The sequence below is a fragment of the Manis pentadactyla genome, chromosome 10 (genome assembly GCF_030020395.1).
Source record: "Manis pentadactyla isolate mManPen7 chromosome 10, mManPen7.hap1, whole genome shotgun sequence".
Classification (NCBI taxonomy): Eukaryota; Metazoa; Chordata; class Mammalia; order Pholidota; family Manidae; genus Manis; species Manis pentadactyla.
In genome coordinates, this window is record NC_080028.1 from 81,563,843 (window position 1) to 81,583,451 (window position 19,609).

A 19,609-nucleotide genomic window follows, 5' to 3' on the forward strand; every position below is an offset into this window, starting at 1 on the left:
GCCCTCATGAGCAGAGACCAACAATAAAATAAGGTGGTGCAGATAGTGGTAAGTGTGAAGGCAACAGAACAAAGTAGTAACAGGTTAGAATACAGCAACGGAATGGGTTGGGGAAGACATGTCTTGATATATAGCATTTGAACAAGAAGCCTGAATGGCCAGGAATCCAGCATTGGCCGCAAGCTTCACAAAGTAGCTCCTAGAAGCAGATGCCACCGCCCTGGGGAAGGAGAGTGTTGGCCTCGGGAGAGAGGAAGGAGCCAGTGTGGCTGGAGTAGAGGGAGCTGGGAGAATGGGGAGGGGCAGGTGGGCTGGGCGGTGGGAGAGACACTCTTTGCTGCTGTGTAACAAGGACCCAGATGGGGGAAGACTGGAAACCAGGGGAGCCAGGAGCATCACTGGCCCTGACTAGTTCCTGGAATTACTTAAGTGGGAGAGCAGAGCAGTGGAAACTGGTTGGCCTGGGCCAGATCACAAGGGCCTGGAGTGCCAGATAGGGTCTTTGGAATTCTGTGTAGGGATTTTGGTCGGGCCATGCCAAAGCATCCTCAGGAAGCTCACATTGCTATCAGTACAGGGAGACTGGCAAGAGGGCTGGTGTCCCCAGGGGCAAGGTGCTCAGTGCTCACTGCATCTCAACTGGGCCTTGCCTGCATGGTATGACCCTGCCTTTCCTTGACCACCAAAACTACTCAGCCAGGCAAGCAGGAAGCCAACTGTCAGGAACTGCCCTGCCCTCCCCATGGCAGTATGTTTGCTTTTAGCCCCTTGGCATCCATGCTCCCTTCTTTCGGAACATTTTGGAGAATGACCTTTCCCCAGGGAATGCAGTCTGGCAGGGCACATAAATCTGGGCCATGCCCTAGAACTGCATCTTGGGCCATTAGGAGGGCAAGTCAAAAGGCTGCAGCTGATGGAGGAGGCAGCAGTGCCTGTGTGACTGAGCAGTGGGTCTCGACGTCCAGAACCCTGGTCCTCCTGTCTAGACTGGTTCTCTGCCGTCCTGTCATCTCTGCAAGCCTCCTCGTGCACTTCCAGGACTCCCTTGTCTGGTTCAGCCAGATGGGGAAGGCTGCTGTTGCCTGCCCTGACACACTCCTGAACTCCCCAGTTCAGGACACCCACAGGGCTCTATGATTGGGCAGGTACTTGCCTCTGGAGGACTCCAGTTAAAAGCCTCCTCCCTGCCTGGGAGGTGGGCCTGAGGTCTCAGGAGACGGAAACTGATGCCTGGAGGGGGAACTTCTCCCCAGCAGGTTGTCATTTGTTCATTTTTGGAGGTAACCTTGGCACAGCATCCCTTCCTGCAACCTGCCCGGGTGGTGCCCACAGCCCATGCCACTGCTGCGTGGTAACACTGTCTTCCACTTGCTTAGGAGGAAGCCCCTCCTCACTCAGCCAGGCAGCTTGGGAGGGGCCGACCTGCCCACAGCTCAGAAGTAAGTCCTGATTTGCCAATGCCAGCTGGACCTCCGTGAGGTCCCCTCCTCATCCCATCCCCACCTCGAGTTTCCAAATTGGAGCTTAAGCTATCAGGACGTTTGCTGGGTTGGCGGAGCCACTAAACAAGGCCTGCCCTCTTCCTCCTGACACAGGGGCATTGGTGTGTGAGGCCTGGAAGCATGGTAGCTGTTTTGCTACCGAAAAAGGTAGCTGGATATTCTGGCAGACCATCTTATAGGCCTTGAGCATGAGGCCAGCTCAGTGAAAATAGAGCAAAGACAAATATGGATGCTTGGTGACATCATTTAAACCACCAGGTTAAACCTCTCCCGAATGACCCCTTCTGACCAGGTCTTGTTCAAGCTAGCTTAAGTTAGGTTTTCCTCACAGCTGAAAGGGTCCTGACATTAGGGTGGCAGGGGGAGAGGCAGACAGTGCATTAAAGCAGTGTGGCAAGTGTGTGATGACCAAGGAAGTACAGGGAGTGGGGAGACTGAGGGCTGGAAGTGGTGACAGCCTAACACGGGTCCAAGGGTGGCCAGGTGTTAACGGCAGAGGCAGAGAATGGGAAAGAGTATGCGGGCAGAGGAGGACACAGTGCATGCAGAAGCTCAGGTGAGGAGCAGAACATCTTGTTCAGAATCTGAAGGAAATGCTGTGCTGCTGAGAAGTGGGGAAGGGAGAGGTAGTGAGATGAGAAGGGCCTCGGCATCCAGCCTGGTGAGTCTAAACCCAGCACTTGGGTGATGGGAGCTATCAGGATCTCCAGCAGGGGCGCCCATGCTGACTGGCATTGTGGGAAGATCACTCTGGTGGAAAAAATGAGCAAGTAGGCAGTCAGAGCCAGAAGCAGTGGGGAGATGTGGCGGGGAGCAGGGGAGTGCAGGGACCTGCCTAGGGCAGCAGCTGAGGGGATGAGGGCCAGCTGGTGGGTGGGCTGGACAGGATTTGGTGACTGGTTTGATGCAGGAGGGCCAGGGAGGAGGAAGCATCTAGGCTGTCTCCTGGGTCCTGGCTGAAGCAGCTGATGGCAGGGCTGCCAGTCACCAAGGGGGTGCAGAAGGGCACAGTGAGGAGAGCACACTTCCAGCCCAGCCTGCCGGCCTCACGCCCATTCAGGCTAACTGCATCTTAGGCTACAGAAGGGCCCAAACTGAGGCCAAGAACCCACAAGTCCAGGGCAGGCTGGCCAGTGTTGATGGGACAAGTGACTAAAGCTGGGGATTGAAGGCAAAGCTGCCCAGGGCCCATGCTATGGAGAAGGAGGTCCGCCAACTTCACCTGCTGGAACTCAAACCAGGGGGTCCCTGGGTGGGAAGCTCGAGGGGAAAAGGAGAGGCCCCAGCAGGAAACCTCCCCAAAAGGGCATACAATGATGCTCTGAGGCTGCAGCGACTCCTTAGTAAGGTTTATTCCAAACATAAAGCATAAAATGGAGAGTCATGTGAGATGCTGGTGTCTCTCTCCAAACAGGGCTGCATCGCCCGTCCCCCTGAAGGCAGCAAGCCCCGCAGCAGTGCGCGAGCTAGTGCTGCCTGGACCGCGAGGACTTCTTGTTCGCACCGGAGATACCAGGCTCCATCTCCTTCTCAGGGTCGAAGACTTCTGTACACAGAAAACGTCGGGAAGATACTGTGAATGGCAGGGACTGAGTGCACCCCTACAATAGTTCATGCACAGCTACGTGTCATGTGCCAAGGACTCTGGCCTATGTCAGTAACATTGTTCACCACCATCTTTGTCCCCACCGTGCCTGGAAGGTAGAATGAGCCCTTTCACAGACAAAGGAACCCAGGGAGCTGTGGTCACCGCTTTCACTCTCCCCTCCTGAGACAGCTACCAGGGAGAGGGGCGAGACCAGACCCTCACATGCCCTGGAATCTCTAGTGGGTTCCAGGGGGCCATGAGGAAGTGCACACAAGCCTGCCTCCACTTACTGCAGGTGCAACCGGTGCTGCCAGTGTGGACCTGCATGCGTGGAACCCTCGTCTGAGGCACTTGCCCGTCTCCACGTCCCCTCAGGGCCAGCCACCGCTATGTGTGTTCAGTCCTGCCAGCCCAGCCCCTCCCAGAGGCCAGAAGGAAAGCCCTCAAGTGCCTCGGGCCCACAAACCTGGTATCTCATGGGGCCAGTAGTCATTGCAGTGGGGGCAGCGCGGCTCTGAATTTGACTGGAAGTACTTGGCTACGCAAGGTAAATGCATCCTGATCCCACAGGTCTCGCAGCTTTGACCCTGAAACAAGAAAGGCGATGGCCCGGGAGTCTTGTATACTTCTGTATTCACAAACCTTCAGGAAACTGAGAGGAAAATGTCCAGCAGGCTCTAATACTTTTGTCTTCTACGCTCCAGATTAGTAACAACAATCCCAAAGTCCTCGGTACAGTGGGTTTTATAAAGGATTTGACAACTGAATGTAGGTGGAAGAAGCTCCAAACTCTAAAGGCCAGTGTGGTGGCAGCAGGCCAGGCCAACCAGAGCAGCCTGGAACTCGGGCACCCAGAATATGTGGGCCATCAGATCTTGCAGGTAGGCATGTGGATCAAAAGCTTTAAAAAGAAAAAACATACACTCTGTTCCAGACATGTCACTTCCAGGAATTCAACCCAAGGAAACAATTTACCAAGTGCTCGAGGATATATCTACAAAGAGGCTCATCAGAGCTTAGCTGACAACTGCCAAAAGAGAAAGGTTAAAAAGAAAACATAAAAGTTTAGCACTGGCCCAACCGCTGTAAAGCCTTGCAAAGTGTGCATGTAAAACATGAGGAACAATGGTCAACACAGAAAGGTTCTCAACAAATAAGTGTCCAGATAACGGGGGCTATACAAGGGCTTCTGAGAACTTCCTGGAGAAAAGGAGCTTTCCTGGACTAAAACAGAGGGACTGGGGAGAAGACAGGTGGGCATTTGGGTGGCCATCCCCAGACACTTCGGAGGAGATGCCCTGTTGTCTGCACACTGGAGGAAGGAGTGGCGATGCGAGAGGCCCAGGCCCAGAAGGGGAGCGGTACCTGGATGAGGAGGCTGTGGCAGATGTCGCACACCTTCATGGCATCGGGGTACGTCTCCCGGATGTACTGCTCCATCTCCAGGATGGCCCGGCTGTGCAGGGTGAACTCCCCTTCCTTCTGCAGGGACAGAACAGGAGGTGGCCATCTCCCTCTCAAGCTGCCGGCACACCAGATCCTTTCCCGGCTCAGCACGTTCCCTCTGCAGTCCTGTAGCCCAAGGCCCAGGAAGGCACAAAGGTGGACGCCCCACACACTGCCAGTTTTCACCAACCCAGCCACTGGGCAACCACGCTGGCCCCTTGGCAGAGCCTCAAGCAGGGAAAACTTAGGCAAAGACCTAAAAGGAACTCAAGGCGAGGTCCACCTGCCCCCACATGCCCTCAGCACCTTTCTTGTGCCCTCACAAATGTAAATCTGGTATCTGCATGGCAGCCCTCCTACTTGAGGACCCTGAGATGGGAGTGAACTCCAGACAACCCCTACCTTCTCAACCCAAGTACTGCCTCTTTCCACCAGCCCTGCCCGCCCCTCAGGAAATCAGCTTATCACATGTCACCCAGCACTGCCGCCCAGAGCCTCTGTGGGCTCCATCCCAGATCACTCTCAGCCAGGTCACTTTACAGATAAAGCTGGAAATGGTCCAGAGAAGGCAGGGACCACCCCCAGCTCACACCTCAGGTGGTGTGGGTGGGAGGGCCTCCAATAGAAGCCAGGACTCCTGGTTCCCGCCACCAGTCACAGTCCACATGCCCTTTGACCAGAGAACCAAAGCAGAGCCAAGAAGCATGTAAACACTACAAGTAACTGGGCTGCAGCGGCCTACGCTGCAGGCCAGTACAAAGGCAGGCTAAGAGAAACCTGGAGGGAGGTAAATGTTTATTCTCTTTCATCATCAACTCAAGAATTGGGATTGACCCTGTGAACTATCTTTGTTCCGTCTGATCTCCTCCCATTGTGGGGAGGGGGAGGTGGCAGTGGGGGTCCTCGGCAGGGCAGCACGAGATCCTGGGGGCCTCACAGACTGAGCCTGCTGAGTGACCTCCAAGGCCTCTTCACTTCTCTGCAATCTCCTAGTTTTTACAACAAGCAAGAGCTGTTTGTCGCTTTCTGACAGGCACATCCCCCATCTCCCCGTGTTCCTGCTTCCATCACCACGGGGAGTGTTGAGGCAGTTTGTGTGCTTGTGTAACCAAGGCAAGGAAATGTGTTCACTCTGGGCCACCAATGGTTGGGACAGAGGACCAGCAGAGGGACAGATGGGGCCACTGGGTGCAGAGGCCTGGAGAGCTGACTACAGGGAGCAGAGGGCAGGTGGAAGGCAGCTGAGGAATCTCAGAAGCATAGGGAAGCTGGTGAATGACACACTAGTGTCCTGCACCAGGGCTGTTGGGCCACCAGGAAAGGGACGGGCTTGGCGCCCCTCATGCTGTAGGCAGAGCCCTCGGTCCGTGGCTGTTACCTTCTCAGTGGCCCCCAAATCCATGATGGCGCTCCATCTCTATGGCAGCCACCCTAATCCACCTTCACCTCATACCAGTGCTCTAAGCCCTCTTTCCCCTCTGTAACCCTCTCCAAGCAACCTGATCTCTCCAAGGCAAGCCAGCCTGATCCTCTGCCTAAACCCCTCAGGGCTTCCCACCATTTTGGGGCTGAGGAACCACACTGATGTGCCATCTCCCAGCTCACCCTGTCCCACTCTCCCCACAAGTCCTGTGCTCAGAAGGCCCTGGCCTCAGCTCCTTGAGCACACCACGCCCCCTCTGGGCACAAGCCCTTTGCACAGGCTGCTGCTCCTGTCTTGAATAATCTTCCTCATCCACAACTCCATTGTCTCCACAGCCTTCAGTTCAAGTGTCACTTCCTCAGTAGAGGGCAGGTTCCTTTGCTAAAGCTGTTATAAAATCATGTTTCCCTTTCTATCCTTTACTTCAGTAAAGGATACCTACTTGACTCTGGTTTGCTCATTCTTATGTCGGCAGCACCTGTGGGGCCCAGCACCTGGCAGTCCCATGACAAACATCTGAGGGAAGATTCAGTAGACCCTGCAATGATCCCATGGAGGAATGCCCAAGCCCCAGTGAACAAATTCAAATTCACAGATAGGCTTGAGCTGCATTTATTAAACATCTACAGACCTGACACTGTGCCTGGTGCTTACTGTTTATGATTCTACTACTCAGTCCTCTGGGGGCCCTGTCCAAGGAAGGGGTGTGTAGAGTGCCCTGGCCTTCCAAGGAAGACCAAGACTCAAGTGACCTCCCAGGCCTTGCAACAATACTTTGAGCTCAACCTGGCATCAGGGTGTGCGGTGTGCAGACATACGGCAGTCAACAGACGCCCAAGCCCTGAGGACCTCTGCTTTCTCTGAGGCCTTCCTGGGGCTCCCCCACGGACCCTGACTTCCCACCTCTCCAAGGCCTTCTGCAGGACCACACAGCTACCCCAGCACCTCCATGCCAGGATGGCCCGGCACAGGAGCAGGGCTCCCCAGGCACCGGAGAGTCTCCCTTCATAATGAAAGAAGTACCGCTGGGGCAGGGCACCTACACAGTACGACTTCTGAGGAAAGTCCCATTTCTAGGGGCCGAGGATCAGGTAAGATCCCCTCCACCAAGGTGCTGCTCTCAGGAAGGCAGGTCAGAGGACCAGCCACCACATACCCCACAGTCCCTCAGGTGTTCCTCCAAAGTGCCACAGAACTCATGCAGCCCTCACCCACCGGGTGGCTCAGAAAGCATTCAGTCCTCATGAAACAGTCCCTTAGAGCAATCAGTATTCTCATTCCCCAGGTGCGAAACAGACCCCGAGACCAGAAGCTACTTGCCAGAGGTGGAGGCATGCAGCAAGGCCAGAGGAGGCATCTGGAGGTGTCTCACTGCCATGCCGCGCCCCGCCCTGCCCCAGGTTTGTTCTTTGGTCCCTGAGAGGCTGGAGAGGATCGGTCCACAAGAGGACTCCCGCAAGGGCTCCGTGGCCACAGAAGGCAGCCCGCTCCTTCCTGAAGCACGCATGCCCTTGACAGCTCACAGAATCTCTGATCTGCCCTCTCACTGGAGCTCAGAGCCCACCCCTGAAGAAAGTGTCACCAGCGTCTCCATTTTAGTGAGGAAGAAGCAGAGGACAGAAGCCTGGACCAAGTACAACAGACTTCAGAGGCGTGTCCCTTCCCCTCTATCGCCCCCACCCCTCAGGGTAGCAAAAAGCTGGGGCAAAGGGAAAGCTTGATGATAAAGGCAGATACACATCCCTGCAGCCCCGCAGCCTGAACACATTATAGCAGCACATACCAGGCATGTGTAACTCGTGGGCGAGAGGAGGTGCACAGGGGATACGGGAATGGCAGAGTAGCTGGCTCTGTGCGTAGAGTAACAGCTGACCTCAGTGTGTTTATGAAGACTGACATTTTCTAATCTTCTTATGAGGAGCAAGTATTTCTTCATCATTTTTCATACATTTTAAATAAATTCTGTTCATCTGCTTGGTCATCCACCTCACCTGCCCTGTCATCCACACAGTAAGCCCTTACTGAGTGCTGAGGTACAACAATGAAGACTTTGTAGCCCCTACCCTTAAAAAGCCTTGGCCTGAGGAGAGAGTGCAGTCGGTTCAAGAACCAAACCGCCCAAGAACGTTCCCGATTGCCCAATCCACCCCAGAGAGGAAGAAACACTGCAACACAGCAACTGACAGGGTGCTGCAGTCACCCAAACCAGGCTGAACACGGCTCGGCCGCTTGCTGGGCGTGGGCACCACCCAGGCGGTGGAGCTGCAGTTTGTTCAGCTGAGACCAGAGCTAAGGGCTCCCTGTCGAGGGGCGGCTGGGAAGACCCAAGGACACAATGTGCACAGAAGTGCCCAGAGATCCTGGCACTCCCTAGGGGCTCCCCACCACCCCTGCCCTCCCCCCGTGACCTCTCCAGCTCCTTTCCTCCTGGCCAGGAAGTACACCAGAACTAAATAGTTTTGGTCAGGTTGCCAGGGATGGCCCACCTCCTTAGATTTCACTAACTCAAACACTGTAACTCTGACTACCAGACGCAAGCTCTCCCTGAAGTGCAAGTGAAGAGTCAAGTCATGTCAGCCACCAGCCCTGGAAGGCTGACCACCAAGTGCAGAAGTTAAGGGCCAATTTGATCACATCCTGCACAGATACAGGCACTCGGAGGGGAGAGGGTAGTAAATTGGGCAAGAGTTGAGTCTGCTGCCTTGGGTTTCTTGGAAACAGTGGTGCCCTTTGGGGAAAATGAACTGAAACATCTGTTTTGCCCCGGTCAGCAGAACTAGACACAGGATGTCTAGAAACATGAACCTGAAGTCTGGTCCTTTCACAGATTTCCACAGCTCCTCTCCAAGTGTGTTCACATGTCCTCCTTAAGAGTGACCATCTAAGTGAAAGAAGCCAAAGGCACTGGCCTTGAATAACATAATGTTGAAAATAATAACCATAATAATGACAGCAATTCCTCTGGGAGCCAGCCCCAGGCCCCTGGCACACACCACCTCATTTCCACTCCGCATACCCCCTAGGTACTCCCCTTTTACAGACAAGGAACTCAAGGCCACTGGGACCAGGATTCAGGTCAGGTGCTAGAACCACACCCTGAACCACTGTACTACACCGCCTCCCAGTTCAGGGACCAGTGGCTAGAATCCTGGAGCACACAGACCTGCGTGCAATCCCTGGCTCTGCCACCTCCTGCTGTGGCCCCCTGGACCCTTCATGAGAGTGAACTGGAGGTTCCAAATCCTCCTCAAAGGATCACTGTGGACATTAAAAAGCAGGTAAGGAACCTGACAGGGCCTGGCTCAAAGGACAATTGGATACAATATGGTTTTGGAGGGAAAAAAACCCTTTGTAACCTCATCCCAAAGTACCTCAATCAGCCATTTGTTTTGTACAAACTTTTGCAGCACTTGCTCAGCTTCTTTCTTCCTCATCTTCTTGCCTTTAAGTTGATCAACCAGGTTCAAAATATTTGTGGAAGATGCAAAGCCACTTTCTGAGTCAATAATCAGTTCCAACTAGAAGAAATAGAAGGTTTCAATTCATTTATTAAATTGGCAAAAACTTTTAAGCAATAATATCAGTCCTGGCAGGGGTGCAGTAAAACTACTCGTATCATAGGCAGCACTGAACCCTGGTTCCATCTCCCAGGAAACAATATAATAATAAGCATCAAAAGCCAGAAACATGTTCAGTCCTTTTGACTCAGGGTCACTTCTGTAATATCCCCCAATGAATGATTTAATGCCCTAAAAGCAAGAATCCTCTCTCTTGTCACTGCCTCCTTAAAGGCAGAAAACCTGAGAAATGTATAAATGCATAAATGAGGAAGCACCCTCCCACTCAAAGGTGGGCAGGACATCACGGGTGGCCTAAGTGGCAAACTGGAGCCAGAAAGGGCAAGAGAGCAGAGCTGGGTTGGGCCACACCGGGCCTCCTGGTACCCCCTGAGCCACAGGCCTTTTGGACAAGCCCTATTACTTGGTGTAGATGTCTCCCATGCAAAAAACAAAGTAAGTAAGCTTGGAAGCCACAGAAGCGCTGGGCACCCAGGGACAGGAGAGGCTGAAAGGCAAACTCCCCTAAAACTTCCTCCCACAGAAGTTCTTCCACTGGGAAGACAGGCTTCCCACGCACACAGGTGTGTCCGGCATCTTAAAGCCTGGTTCTCAACCTTGGCTGCTAATTGTCTCCAGAGGAGGCTTAGAAAGGAATGATTTCTAGAACTTCATCAGAGGCTTGGATTTGACAGACCTGGAGTGAGGCTGGACTATCTGAATTATTTTTCCTTCCACATTTATTGTAATGGAGATCCAAGTTTGAGAACCTCTGTCTTAGGCAGGTGCTCATCCAAGTGAGTGACAAGAGAGCTAAGTGAATAGCTCAAGCCGGGTAGGCAGCAAAATGCCTCTCAAATGTGAACGTGAACAGTTCTGAGACACCCTGTTAGGATACAGAATCAGACCTGCATTTAATAGCTGGGTGGGGCCTGGGATTTGGCCTTTCTAGCAAGCGTGCAGGCAGTGCTGTTGCCGGTCCAGACTGCACTGTGAGCACCACGCAGTAACACTTCCTCACCCACACTGTACGCCCATGAGGCCGACTGATTAACCGTTTGGGCTTCAACCAGGACAGGCCCTTCTTTCATAGGTAGCCGTGGCAACCTCCCCAGCAATCACCTGGCAGCTGTGAATTCCAGGGAAGGCTCTCAGTGACATCCCCTGCAAAGGGCTTTCTCAGGCAGCAATGGTGACCCTGTAAGACTGCAGTTCCCATTGTGTCCTATAAGAAGCCGAGACAATGTGCAGTGGGAGTTACTATACTTACAGCCTTTCTAAACAGATCCAGTTCATTCTCTGCAAAATCTGAGGCCATTTTGGAAATGGAAGTTGTTGCAAGATTCACCTAAAAATTAAGTCAATATGATGGTCAGGCCGTGCCCTCCACTAGTCAGTCAGTTCACTTGTTGACTCTCCCTCCCACCGCCCACCAGTCAGGGAGCACCTGGCCACAGGCATGGATTTGTAACCCGTCATATACTACAGTCTGAAATCTTTAGCTTGGTCAACATGTCTGATTCTCAGAGGTTTTAAAACTCCAAAAGCTGTGCAGTATTCCCCAAACTCAGATAAATTTGGGAAATGTGAGTGCACGCTAATAGAGCTTCAGATGCAGCAGGACTGAGAAGTCTGGCAGTAAAGGAATCTGAATTTCCAGTTATTTGACTCTACAACTCTTTTCTCCCTGGAACACAGTTTGGGAAATCTTGGGCCAGAGCCCCTCTCTGTGTAAGCCTAGTTGGTAGGAGCTTGATCTCCTTGGATCTGCCTAAGATGTCAGCTTCTCCTCACATGTCACCTCATTTCCTAGTGAGGAGGGGAAATCTGGAAATAACAGGAGGTTCCAAATAGGGCTCAATCCTTAGTGCCCTCACAGTTTTTCTTTTCACAGTTTCTGTGTTCCAAACGAAGGACCATTTTCTCCCTTGAATCCTAAGAGTCCACACATTTGGGATAACTTCTTGCAGAGAACGGTTAACAAACAAAATAAGCCAAGTGCATGCTGCCATGCCTTGGGCTCAGTGTGGGGCAGTGAGGCCAGCACCGAGGTGAGAGCCCCTGGCCCTGGCAACGTTACAGACCACGTGGCTGGATTGGGGAGGCAGGGCCAAGCTGTGTGTCTTCCACCTCAGAGCCAATAGAGGCAGGATGCACCTTCACTCTTTACAAACAGGGTCCTAGGCAAATGCTCTCTGTCCCAGCTCCTCACAAACGCCATGAGAGGGCTCTGTTGTGCACGTACCAGCGCATAAATGGGCCTCCCATCATCTTCTGTGACTCCTTTCTTTATCTCAATATACAAGGACTCTAAGACACTGTTTATGTTGTTGATGAAGTCCTCCAACTTTTCTACAGTAGCATTGCCTGGAAATAGGCAAAAACAGAGAGATGGGGCTTCAGCAAAAAAGCATAGCTGTTACAATCATTCCATTGACCTGAATGTGGGGCACCAAAGCCAGAAATGGGCGAAGGCCCTCTTAGGTAGATGCCAATACTGTGTAACTTCTTTCCTCCTAGAGAATTCAGAGACAGAGGGTGCTGTGAGGGAGAAAGTCATAGAAAATGGTATCTGAACCTGCTGTGGCCTTCCTGTCCTTGCTGGCAGCCCCCAGCCTGGGCTTCCCCCTTCACAGCTCCCTGCCACCGATTACCATCCCCTGTCCCCAACTCCGCACCTTGGGTGCACTGCATGTGCTCAGAACCTGCCATGAACTTTCTCAGCCCAACTCCTCCCCCTTCCCCATGGGAGCCTCTATCCCTGCACATCCTCACACATCTATCAGGTCTGTCTTTATTCCCTCCTTCCTTTATTAGACATCCTGAATACTCACATGCCAGGCCCTGTGTGCTGGGCTTAGGGCTGTAACAGTGCATATAACAACCACCAGGGTAAACAGAGCAGCTCACACTGAGCACTCACCATGGGAGGTCCTGTCCTGAACCCTTCTCGCGCAGGAATTGATCAGTCATGCCAACGGTCCGCCAAGGCAGGCAACTAGCATCCTCCTCCTAGCTCAGTAAGGAGGCTAAGATGCAGAGAACAGGTCTGACTGGCCCAGCATTACACCATGAGGCACAGTGAGCCCCGACAGCAGGGTGGGAGCACCTGCACTCTCACTTGTACGCTACCCACCTTCAGCTGCCCTATGACAGGAGGCACGCTGCCCAGAGAAGCACAAGGGGGCCAGCTGCCATCAATCCATCAGAGGCTAGGTGCGTACAGAGCCCGAGTTGGGGCCACACAACCCACAATGCACAACCCATGCACGGCACACTCGGCAAGGAGGCAAGCAGGGCCTGGAGGACCAATGAAGCTGCAGCAGGAAGCAGGAGCCAGGACACACAGGGCCCTGCAGGCCTTTCTCCTGGGAGCAATGGGGAGCCTTTCAGAGTTGCAAACAGAGGAGGGACATGGTCAACTTTGTGTCTTGGGATTGCCCTTTTGTACACTGATACTTTTTTAAAATAGGAGTATGTATTACTGTTTTCACTTACTAAAATAATTTCAAAATAACTTCATTTATTAAAATAATTTTTATTTTTATTTATCACATGATCTATACCTTAGAAAATCACTCTGAAGAAAGGACGGCAGGAAAACAGATAATATGGTACCATTTATGTTAAAAACAATAATAAAACCAATGAAACAACACTACAGGAAAAAGCCTGGAAGGTCACCCACCAAGCTGATGACCAAGGCCATGGCTGGGCAGGGGACTGACATGAGGGCGCCATCCCAGGACACGTGAATCTTATCTGTGTTTGTCTTCTTACCGAGAAAGGTATTCCTCAAGCTCCTTGTATACTTCAAGATTATTAAAGTTAAAAAAACATGCTGGTGGCAGTGGAAGTCCCGGCCATGTAGGCCTTGTGAAGAGTTACAGGCATGGGGCATAATAGGGGGCCCAGAAAAGTTAATGACAAAGACCAGGACAGTAATACTAACATGCAAATCACACACGGATCTAAGCTTCCTTTTTAAGCAAGGTCGTTTAAGTTAAAAAAAAAAAATCCATTAAAAAAAAGTAGTAATAATGGATATGTCAAAAACTGTAACGTTAGCATGACAATGAAATCTGGCTACAGCTGCTGAAAATCTGAGGGGAGTGAGAGGCATTTCCTGCCTCCAGGCCTCTGCTCCCCCACCCTTCCTTTCTGAAATGCCTTTCCTCCTCACTTCCACTTCTGAAAATTAAAATGGCACTTTTTTCCATGAAATGTTCTCTGCTACCCCCATATAAAGTGCTTTTGCGTTTTCTTCCTCCTCCACACCATGCAAAATGTCTCTTTCCAGACACTGGCTGTTCTGTACAAGTGTATGCCCTTGGCTTACCAGAATCCCTTCTCTACCTGCAAAGCAACCAGCCTGGGAAACCTGGCCACCTGGTAATCAGGCACTCAAGAACCATCTCTGAGTGAGTGAGTGACAGGATTCTTTGTGGGCAGGAACTACCCCTGTCCACACAGTATGACACAGGGGCAAGTCCCACCTCTCTCTGAAAGTGGTAATTCACATTTTCCACTGAAAAGGCCTCTCCTGAGTGCCATTCAGAAAACTCTGTAGGCAGATCAAAAGCAGTCTAAGACACTGGACTTTCCACACCCCTCATCTGCATGGAGATGAGCTAAGAGCTGCTCTGTGCTCTCCCCTCTCCCACCACCTCTGGGTTGTTGTCCAGCCTCATTTTTCAGAAACATAAATGTTTTCACTGCATAATCGCTTAAGGAAAAAAAAAAAAACCACTTCTGCTGTCCTTGCTGCAGACACCAGCCATCTGCTCCGTTCTCTCAGTCTCTCAGTTTTTACCCTCCCCTGCACCAGCTTCCAAGGTCGGGCACACCCATGCCCTCTCCGATGCTGATACTGTACATGCTTCCTACAGACACCCTCCGCTATATTATCTCTTTCTTAATCGTTACCTGAGAATAAACTTCTCATGTTCAGTAACACCCCCCACTTGACTTCTTTGGGGGCAACTGAGGCAGCATGGTGCCAGGAGGCCAGCCTGCTCCTGCCCCCCTCCCAGTAGGACCCCATCTCATCTTGGAAGGCCACCCAGTGCCTCACCCCCAACCTCACAGGTGTCTATAACACTCCGCTATGAGCTCCCCTCTACCAACAACCTCGCTCCAACTACCAGCCACTGAGCCTCCGGCGTCCTGGACATGACCCCCTCCCATACAGGCCTTCCCTGACCAGCCTAGACAAAGTTTCCAGGCTCTGTCATCCCACGGTTCTCAAGCATTGCCTTCCCCACCACATTTCATTCCAGTTACCAACTCTGGCCACCCCACTACTGGAGCTATCTGGGAAATGTCTAGCTGCCTAGCAGCCTTTTCTAGCCCTAACCAGACACTAGCTTTTTTTTTTTGGTCTTTCTTCTATATGTGTGACTTTAGTAGGAGAATAATTATATGTACCCACATCCAGAGAACCAGAGGGCAGGAAGCTGAGGGGGCCAGACCTTAGGTCACGAAGAGTGGGCCCAGAACCCTGTGCTCAGCCTCATGCTCTCTCTCAATCCGAGGAAGGGACGGGATGGCTGGATGTGGTTCCAGCCCAGCTGCTACCGAGGGATGGTGCCTTTGGCCAGGAGGTGCTGTTATGCCTCCTTCATCCTCGTGCCCCCTGGTTCTGGCCTCTACTTATCAATCAGTCCTGTGTGTCCCTTTCCCAAGAGACTCCCATCATTTCCTTTTTAAGTTGGCCAGAATTGGGATCTTTTGCTTGCTACCATGATCCCTGGCATGCCCATAAAGTGTCAAGGTTACATTAGATTGGTGCTACCCAATCTCAAGTCTTGAGATCACTGCTCCGCCCCTACTCCCTCCCGTTTCTGAAGTCCATGGTAAAGAAGCTACAGTTTGCAAATATGTAGGAACACACTGGACCAAAGGAGTGTCTGACGATCTTTCTGGCCCTAATAGCCTCAGTCCATGGTCATGATAAGGTGCATGACATAAAAGACTGTAATAGGATTCTGAGGCAACTGTTTCCAGTCTTGATTCTACCACTTTGAGGGGCTTGAGAGAACTCTTAACATCATTCCTCCTGAACCAACTGAGAAAAAAAAAAAGACTTCAGGTAAGTGTCAAAATATCAGTGTTTTTGCGAACAAAGCTGGATCTGCTAGGCCCTCACACCACTGGCTTGCAGCCAACACCACGGGATGACCAGCTGCAAGGAGTGAGGAACAAGGCTCGGGACATCCCACAGCTGCCTCTTCCCAGAGAGCAAGAAGATACCCTGACCAGAATACTTGCACCAAGTCTGAACCAAACAAGCGTCCCAGATCCTAAGTGGTACCTGTGTTCTCCCTACTTGTAAGTAGGGTGTACCTGTGCATTTCATGTGGGCTGTGGTAAAGCTGCTACTGTTAGGCTTCAAACAATGGGCCTGTAGATGTGTGGCTGTAATTTACCTTTGTACGTGCCAATTCACCATTCATTAGCTTGGTTCACTTTATGACTGCAAGAACAACTCCCTAAGGTGAGTAATTAATATCACCTTTATATCACAAGTGGACTGGAGCAGTAATAACTTGTCCAGGATTCCCACAGCCTGGATATGGAGGCCAGACCTGCCTGACTCCAGATCCCGAGCTCCCAGGCACCAAGCTACATAGCCTCTGTAGACTGGAGTGCATGTTCTCTGAGAAAATTCCCCTATACTAGATGCCACCAAAGTCACATCTATATCCCTCCTGAACCTGGCACTGTGACTTCAAGTTCACAAAGAGGGACTCAGCCAATCCGGGAAGCTGAGAACTGTCTGGGTAGTGCCCAGTAAAGATGCCAGTGTGTGCTGAAGATAGAGCTGTGCTCAGAGGACACATCTGGGTAAGTGGGCCCAGCCAGTACCCACCAGCCCTTGGCGAAGGACGTCCAGCCCTGATCACTTGGCCAAGTCACAGAGGTCAGCACACACTGCTGCAGGAGGAGCTGAACTACAAGCCAAAGACCCAGGAGAAGACCGGACAGCTCTTTCTTTAGTGGGAAATGCCTTTCCACTGGGGCATTTAAAAACTGAGATTTAGGGAAGTCAGCAGGCTGGGCCAGCACTGAACAGAATGGGACACTTTCTAAGTACAGTGGTTGGTTCAATTCATTCTGAGAGATGATTTTTTTCTGGCCACCTATGTACATGTTTAAAATGTGAAATCAAACTTAAAGGTAAATTCTTTAAAATTAAAGTTTAACCAACAAACCTCTTCTTGCTAATCAGGGTTCCTGCTTCCCAGCAGGCTACTAGAACTTACAGCTCACTGCACACTTGGGCAACAGGCAGTCAGGAAGTCTGCAGCCCTAACTTCTGAACAACAAATAGTTTTGATCCAAACTAGGCACTACAGAGAGAAAGTGCTATTTTTAGGCAGAGGAAATAACAGCAAAAAATAAGAGCCCAGGGGACCAAACCACTTGTGAGCTAACTTGCCCTGTGACAGCCCTGTCAACTAACAGGGCTGGCTGGTCCTCCTGAATGCCATGCTGGGGATGGGAAGCCCAGGCCCTGGATCCAAGCAGGCAGTTGGGCACATTGGCCGAGGGAGCAGGCCTCTGGGCTGGGAAAGGCTGCCAGGCAGGAGCACTGGACCAGAGGCAAGGGGCTGGGGGGAATCACATCTCAGCCTTCAGTCTGCACACCAATTGCCTGGGGAAAATGAATTCTCTCAACACTCAGCTATTTGAGTGAAGATGGCAACAGACAATGGCACATCCAAACCATGCTAGTGAGCAGTGTTGGGAAGAGCAGGGACAGAAAGAGTTGTCTTTTAATCAGCAAATATATTAGACAAATAATTCTCTACATCTGCATGTCAATATACTATAGTTTTGCTCCCTCAGGATCCCATCAGAGCCTTGTGAACAACCACTGAGATGAGTGAGCCAGGATGCAGTTCAGTCTGTTTTTCTAAAAAAGGACACCAGAGATCACAGAGCCTAAGAACTTACCCAAGATCACAGGGCCAGTAAGTGACAAAATGCAGACCAGAAATCAGACATTTGGCCTTTAGTTTGGTGAGGTAACAGAAGGGCTTGAGCAGCCATTGAAAGAAAAAAAATTCTTACTTAGATGAGAATTACTTCAAAATAATACAGGGGAAAGGAGGTAAGAGTATAGATAAAACAAGATAATACTAAATGAGTTACCATTTTAACTGGGCAAATAGGTACATGAGGTTTCACTGTATTATTCTACTTTTCTGACATTTTTTCCGTAATACAAAGGTTAAAAAAATATTCTATGCTCAAATACAATATAACTTGACACCTTAACTCCCAGGAGTTTGAATCAAAAAAGAGAAAAATGACAAACTCCTGTGACATGGCAGATTAGCTCAGGACTCTGATGCTACAGGGGGAATAGGCTTTTAATAGTGGACTGTTTTTAAATCTATTATTTAGAAAGAGATCTAAGTATCCGGAGATTTTTTATTTTTTAATCAAGAGTTTATTTCAGTTACAAAGTCTACTCTTTGGCCTTACTTCAAATGAGAGTGCATAAACTTACGTTACAGAACTTGGCACAGTTCCCGCCTCTTGGCCATGTGCATTAATTCACTGAAACCCATGACATCACTGCTGGAGTGGTGACAGAGACATAGGCCTACTGTCCCTATATGTGTGATAAGCCCACCTATCGGCCGTTCCCCTCACCAGAGGTCTATTGATCAGTAACTCCAATAAGCCTCAGAGCAGCACACACTCTTCATCCTGATGGTACTGAGGGAGGGCAAAGTCCTGAATCACAGTGTGAGTCATCACAGAAAACTGAACCACTTTCAGCAGAACTCTACTGTTGATACTATTAATGTGCATTTCATTCTCCTCTCACCCCTTGAAAACAGGTGGTCCATCTATAGCTGAGATAAGTGGTGGCCCCCACTCCCACTGACCTCAGGGAACCTCAGGGAGGTATGAAGGAGCTCTGCAGGGAATGGCCACCCGGCCTGCTGACACCACAGCAGCTCTACTTTGTCCGTGCATGTAAACTCCCCCTCCTCAGATTTCAGGCAAAGCTCACTGCCCCTGACAAGTCAGATGCCACAGAGGCCAGGCAGAAGCACAGACACAGACAAGAGTGGGCACAGTAATTCTAGTGGAGAGCACATGTCCCATCAAAAGAAGTATGGCTTTTCTGCTCCAGCCATGTGCTCAATCTTCAGGTTTTCATGGGAAATCTCCTAACTGGTCTTTTTTAACATGGCAATTCATTTTAAAAAATTAGAAAACAGTGCAGAGCACACTGTGCCAGTAAGCCAGATACCACTGACATTCTACCAGTTTCAAGTTCTGATGTGGGCTGGAACCCACACAGTGACTAATTAGGCCACTCTTCCCTGACCTGCCAGATAAGAAGTTGTGGTTTCCCACACAGGCTGGAATGTGAACAACTCAGAAGAACAGACTGACACACTCTTCTTCTGAGAGATGAATATGCAAACAGACAATGGGCACCTCACACAGCTGATAATCTGCAGCAACGAGCACAGGGAAGCACCCCATTATCCACAGTAAGCAGCTCGGGGAGCCAGCCTGCTACCTGTAAGTCAGCCTTGTAGGAAGTCAGCCTCTAGCAACTGGTCCAGGAAGCCAAACAATAACCCCTGTGATAATCTGCTCAAAATGACCCAGACTTGATTAATAACTGATAGCTTTCCTAATTTTCATTCAAGCTTCAAATTTAGGACCAACCAGAGAAAGCCAAATACACTCCCCTAACCAATCACAAGATGCCTGCTGCCAGTCAGCCCGCCTCCAGCTTCCCCAAGTCGTACTCCAGGCAGGGCACACCTGAAGCCTTCCATCTTCCGCACTCCTCTCCCTGCCACTGGGTCTCTGCCAAACCACAAGGGACGGTAGCTGACTCCCTGGCTGGAGCAAGTTCTGAATAAATAGACTTGGTTCTCGTTTGGTTGGTTTTGCTTATTTCCATGTGCAGGACTTTGCTCAGCACCAGTCCCAACAGGGATTAGGAAGGCTGCTGAATGGTGTGCATGGGCCTGTGGTGCTGAGAGAGGTGACTCTGGCCACTTTGCTCCAGTTCACCACCGCACTCTCTTGAACCCCCACCACCTCATCCCTG

General features: G+C 51.1%; 1 protein-coding gene across 4 annotated transcripts in view; it reads right to left on the reverse strand.

Annotated features, from left to right (window-relative positions):
* Positions 1–2,836: 2,836 nt before the first annotated feature.
* Positions 2,837–19,609, reverse strand: part of NSMCE1 (NSE1 homolog, SMC5-SMC6 complex component) — a 46,407-nt gene continuing 29,634 nt past the window's right edge. For 3 of the 4 annotated variants that reach the window (XM_036916892.2, XM_057487064.1, XM_057487063.1), the window contains 6 exons: positions 11,762–11,883; positions 10,787–10,864; positions 9,331–9,477; positions 4,456–4,572; positions 3,557–3,677; positions 2,837–3,048 (listed from right to left, as the gene is read on the reverse strand). In XM_036916892.2, coding sequence (XP_036772787.2) covers positions 2,969–3,048; positions 3,557–3,677; positions 4,456–4,572; positions 9,331–9,477; positions 10,787–10,864; positions 11,762–11,883 — 665 coding nt within the window. In that variant the 3' untranslated portion in view covers positions 2,837–2,968. The remainder of the gene's footprint in view (positions 3,049–3,556; positions 3,678–4,455; positions 4,573–9,330; positions 9,478–10,786; positions 10,865–11,761; positions 11,884–19,609) is intronic. The other variant, XM_036916893.2, reaches the window with a different exon arrangement.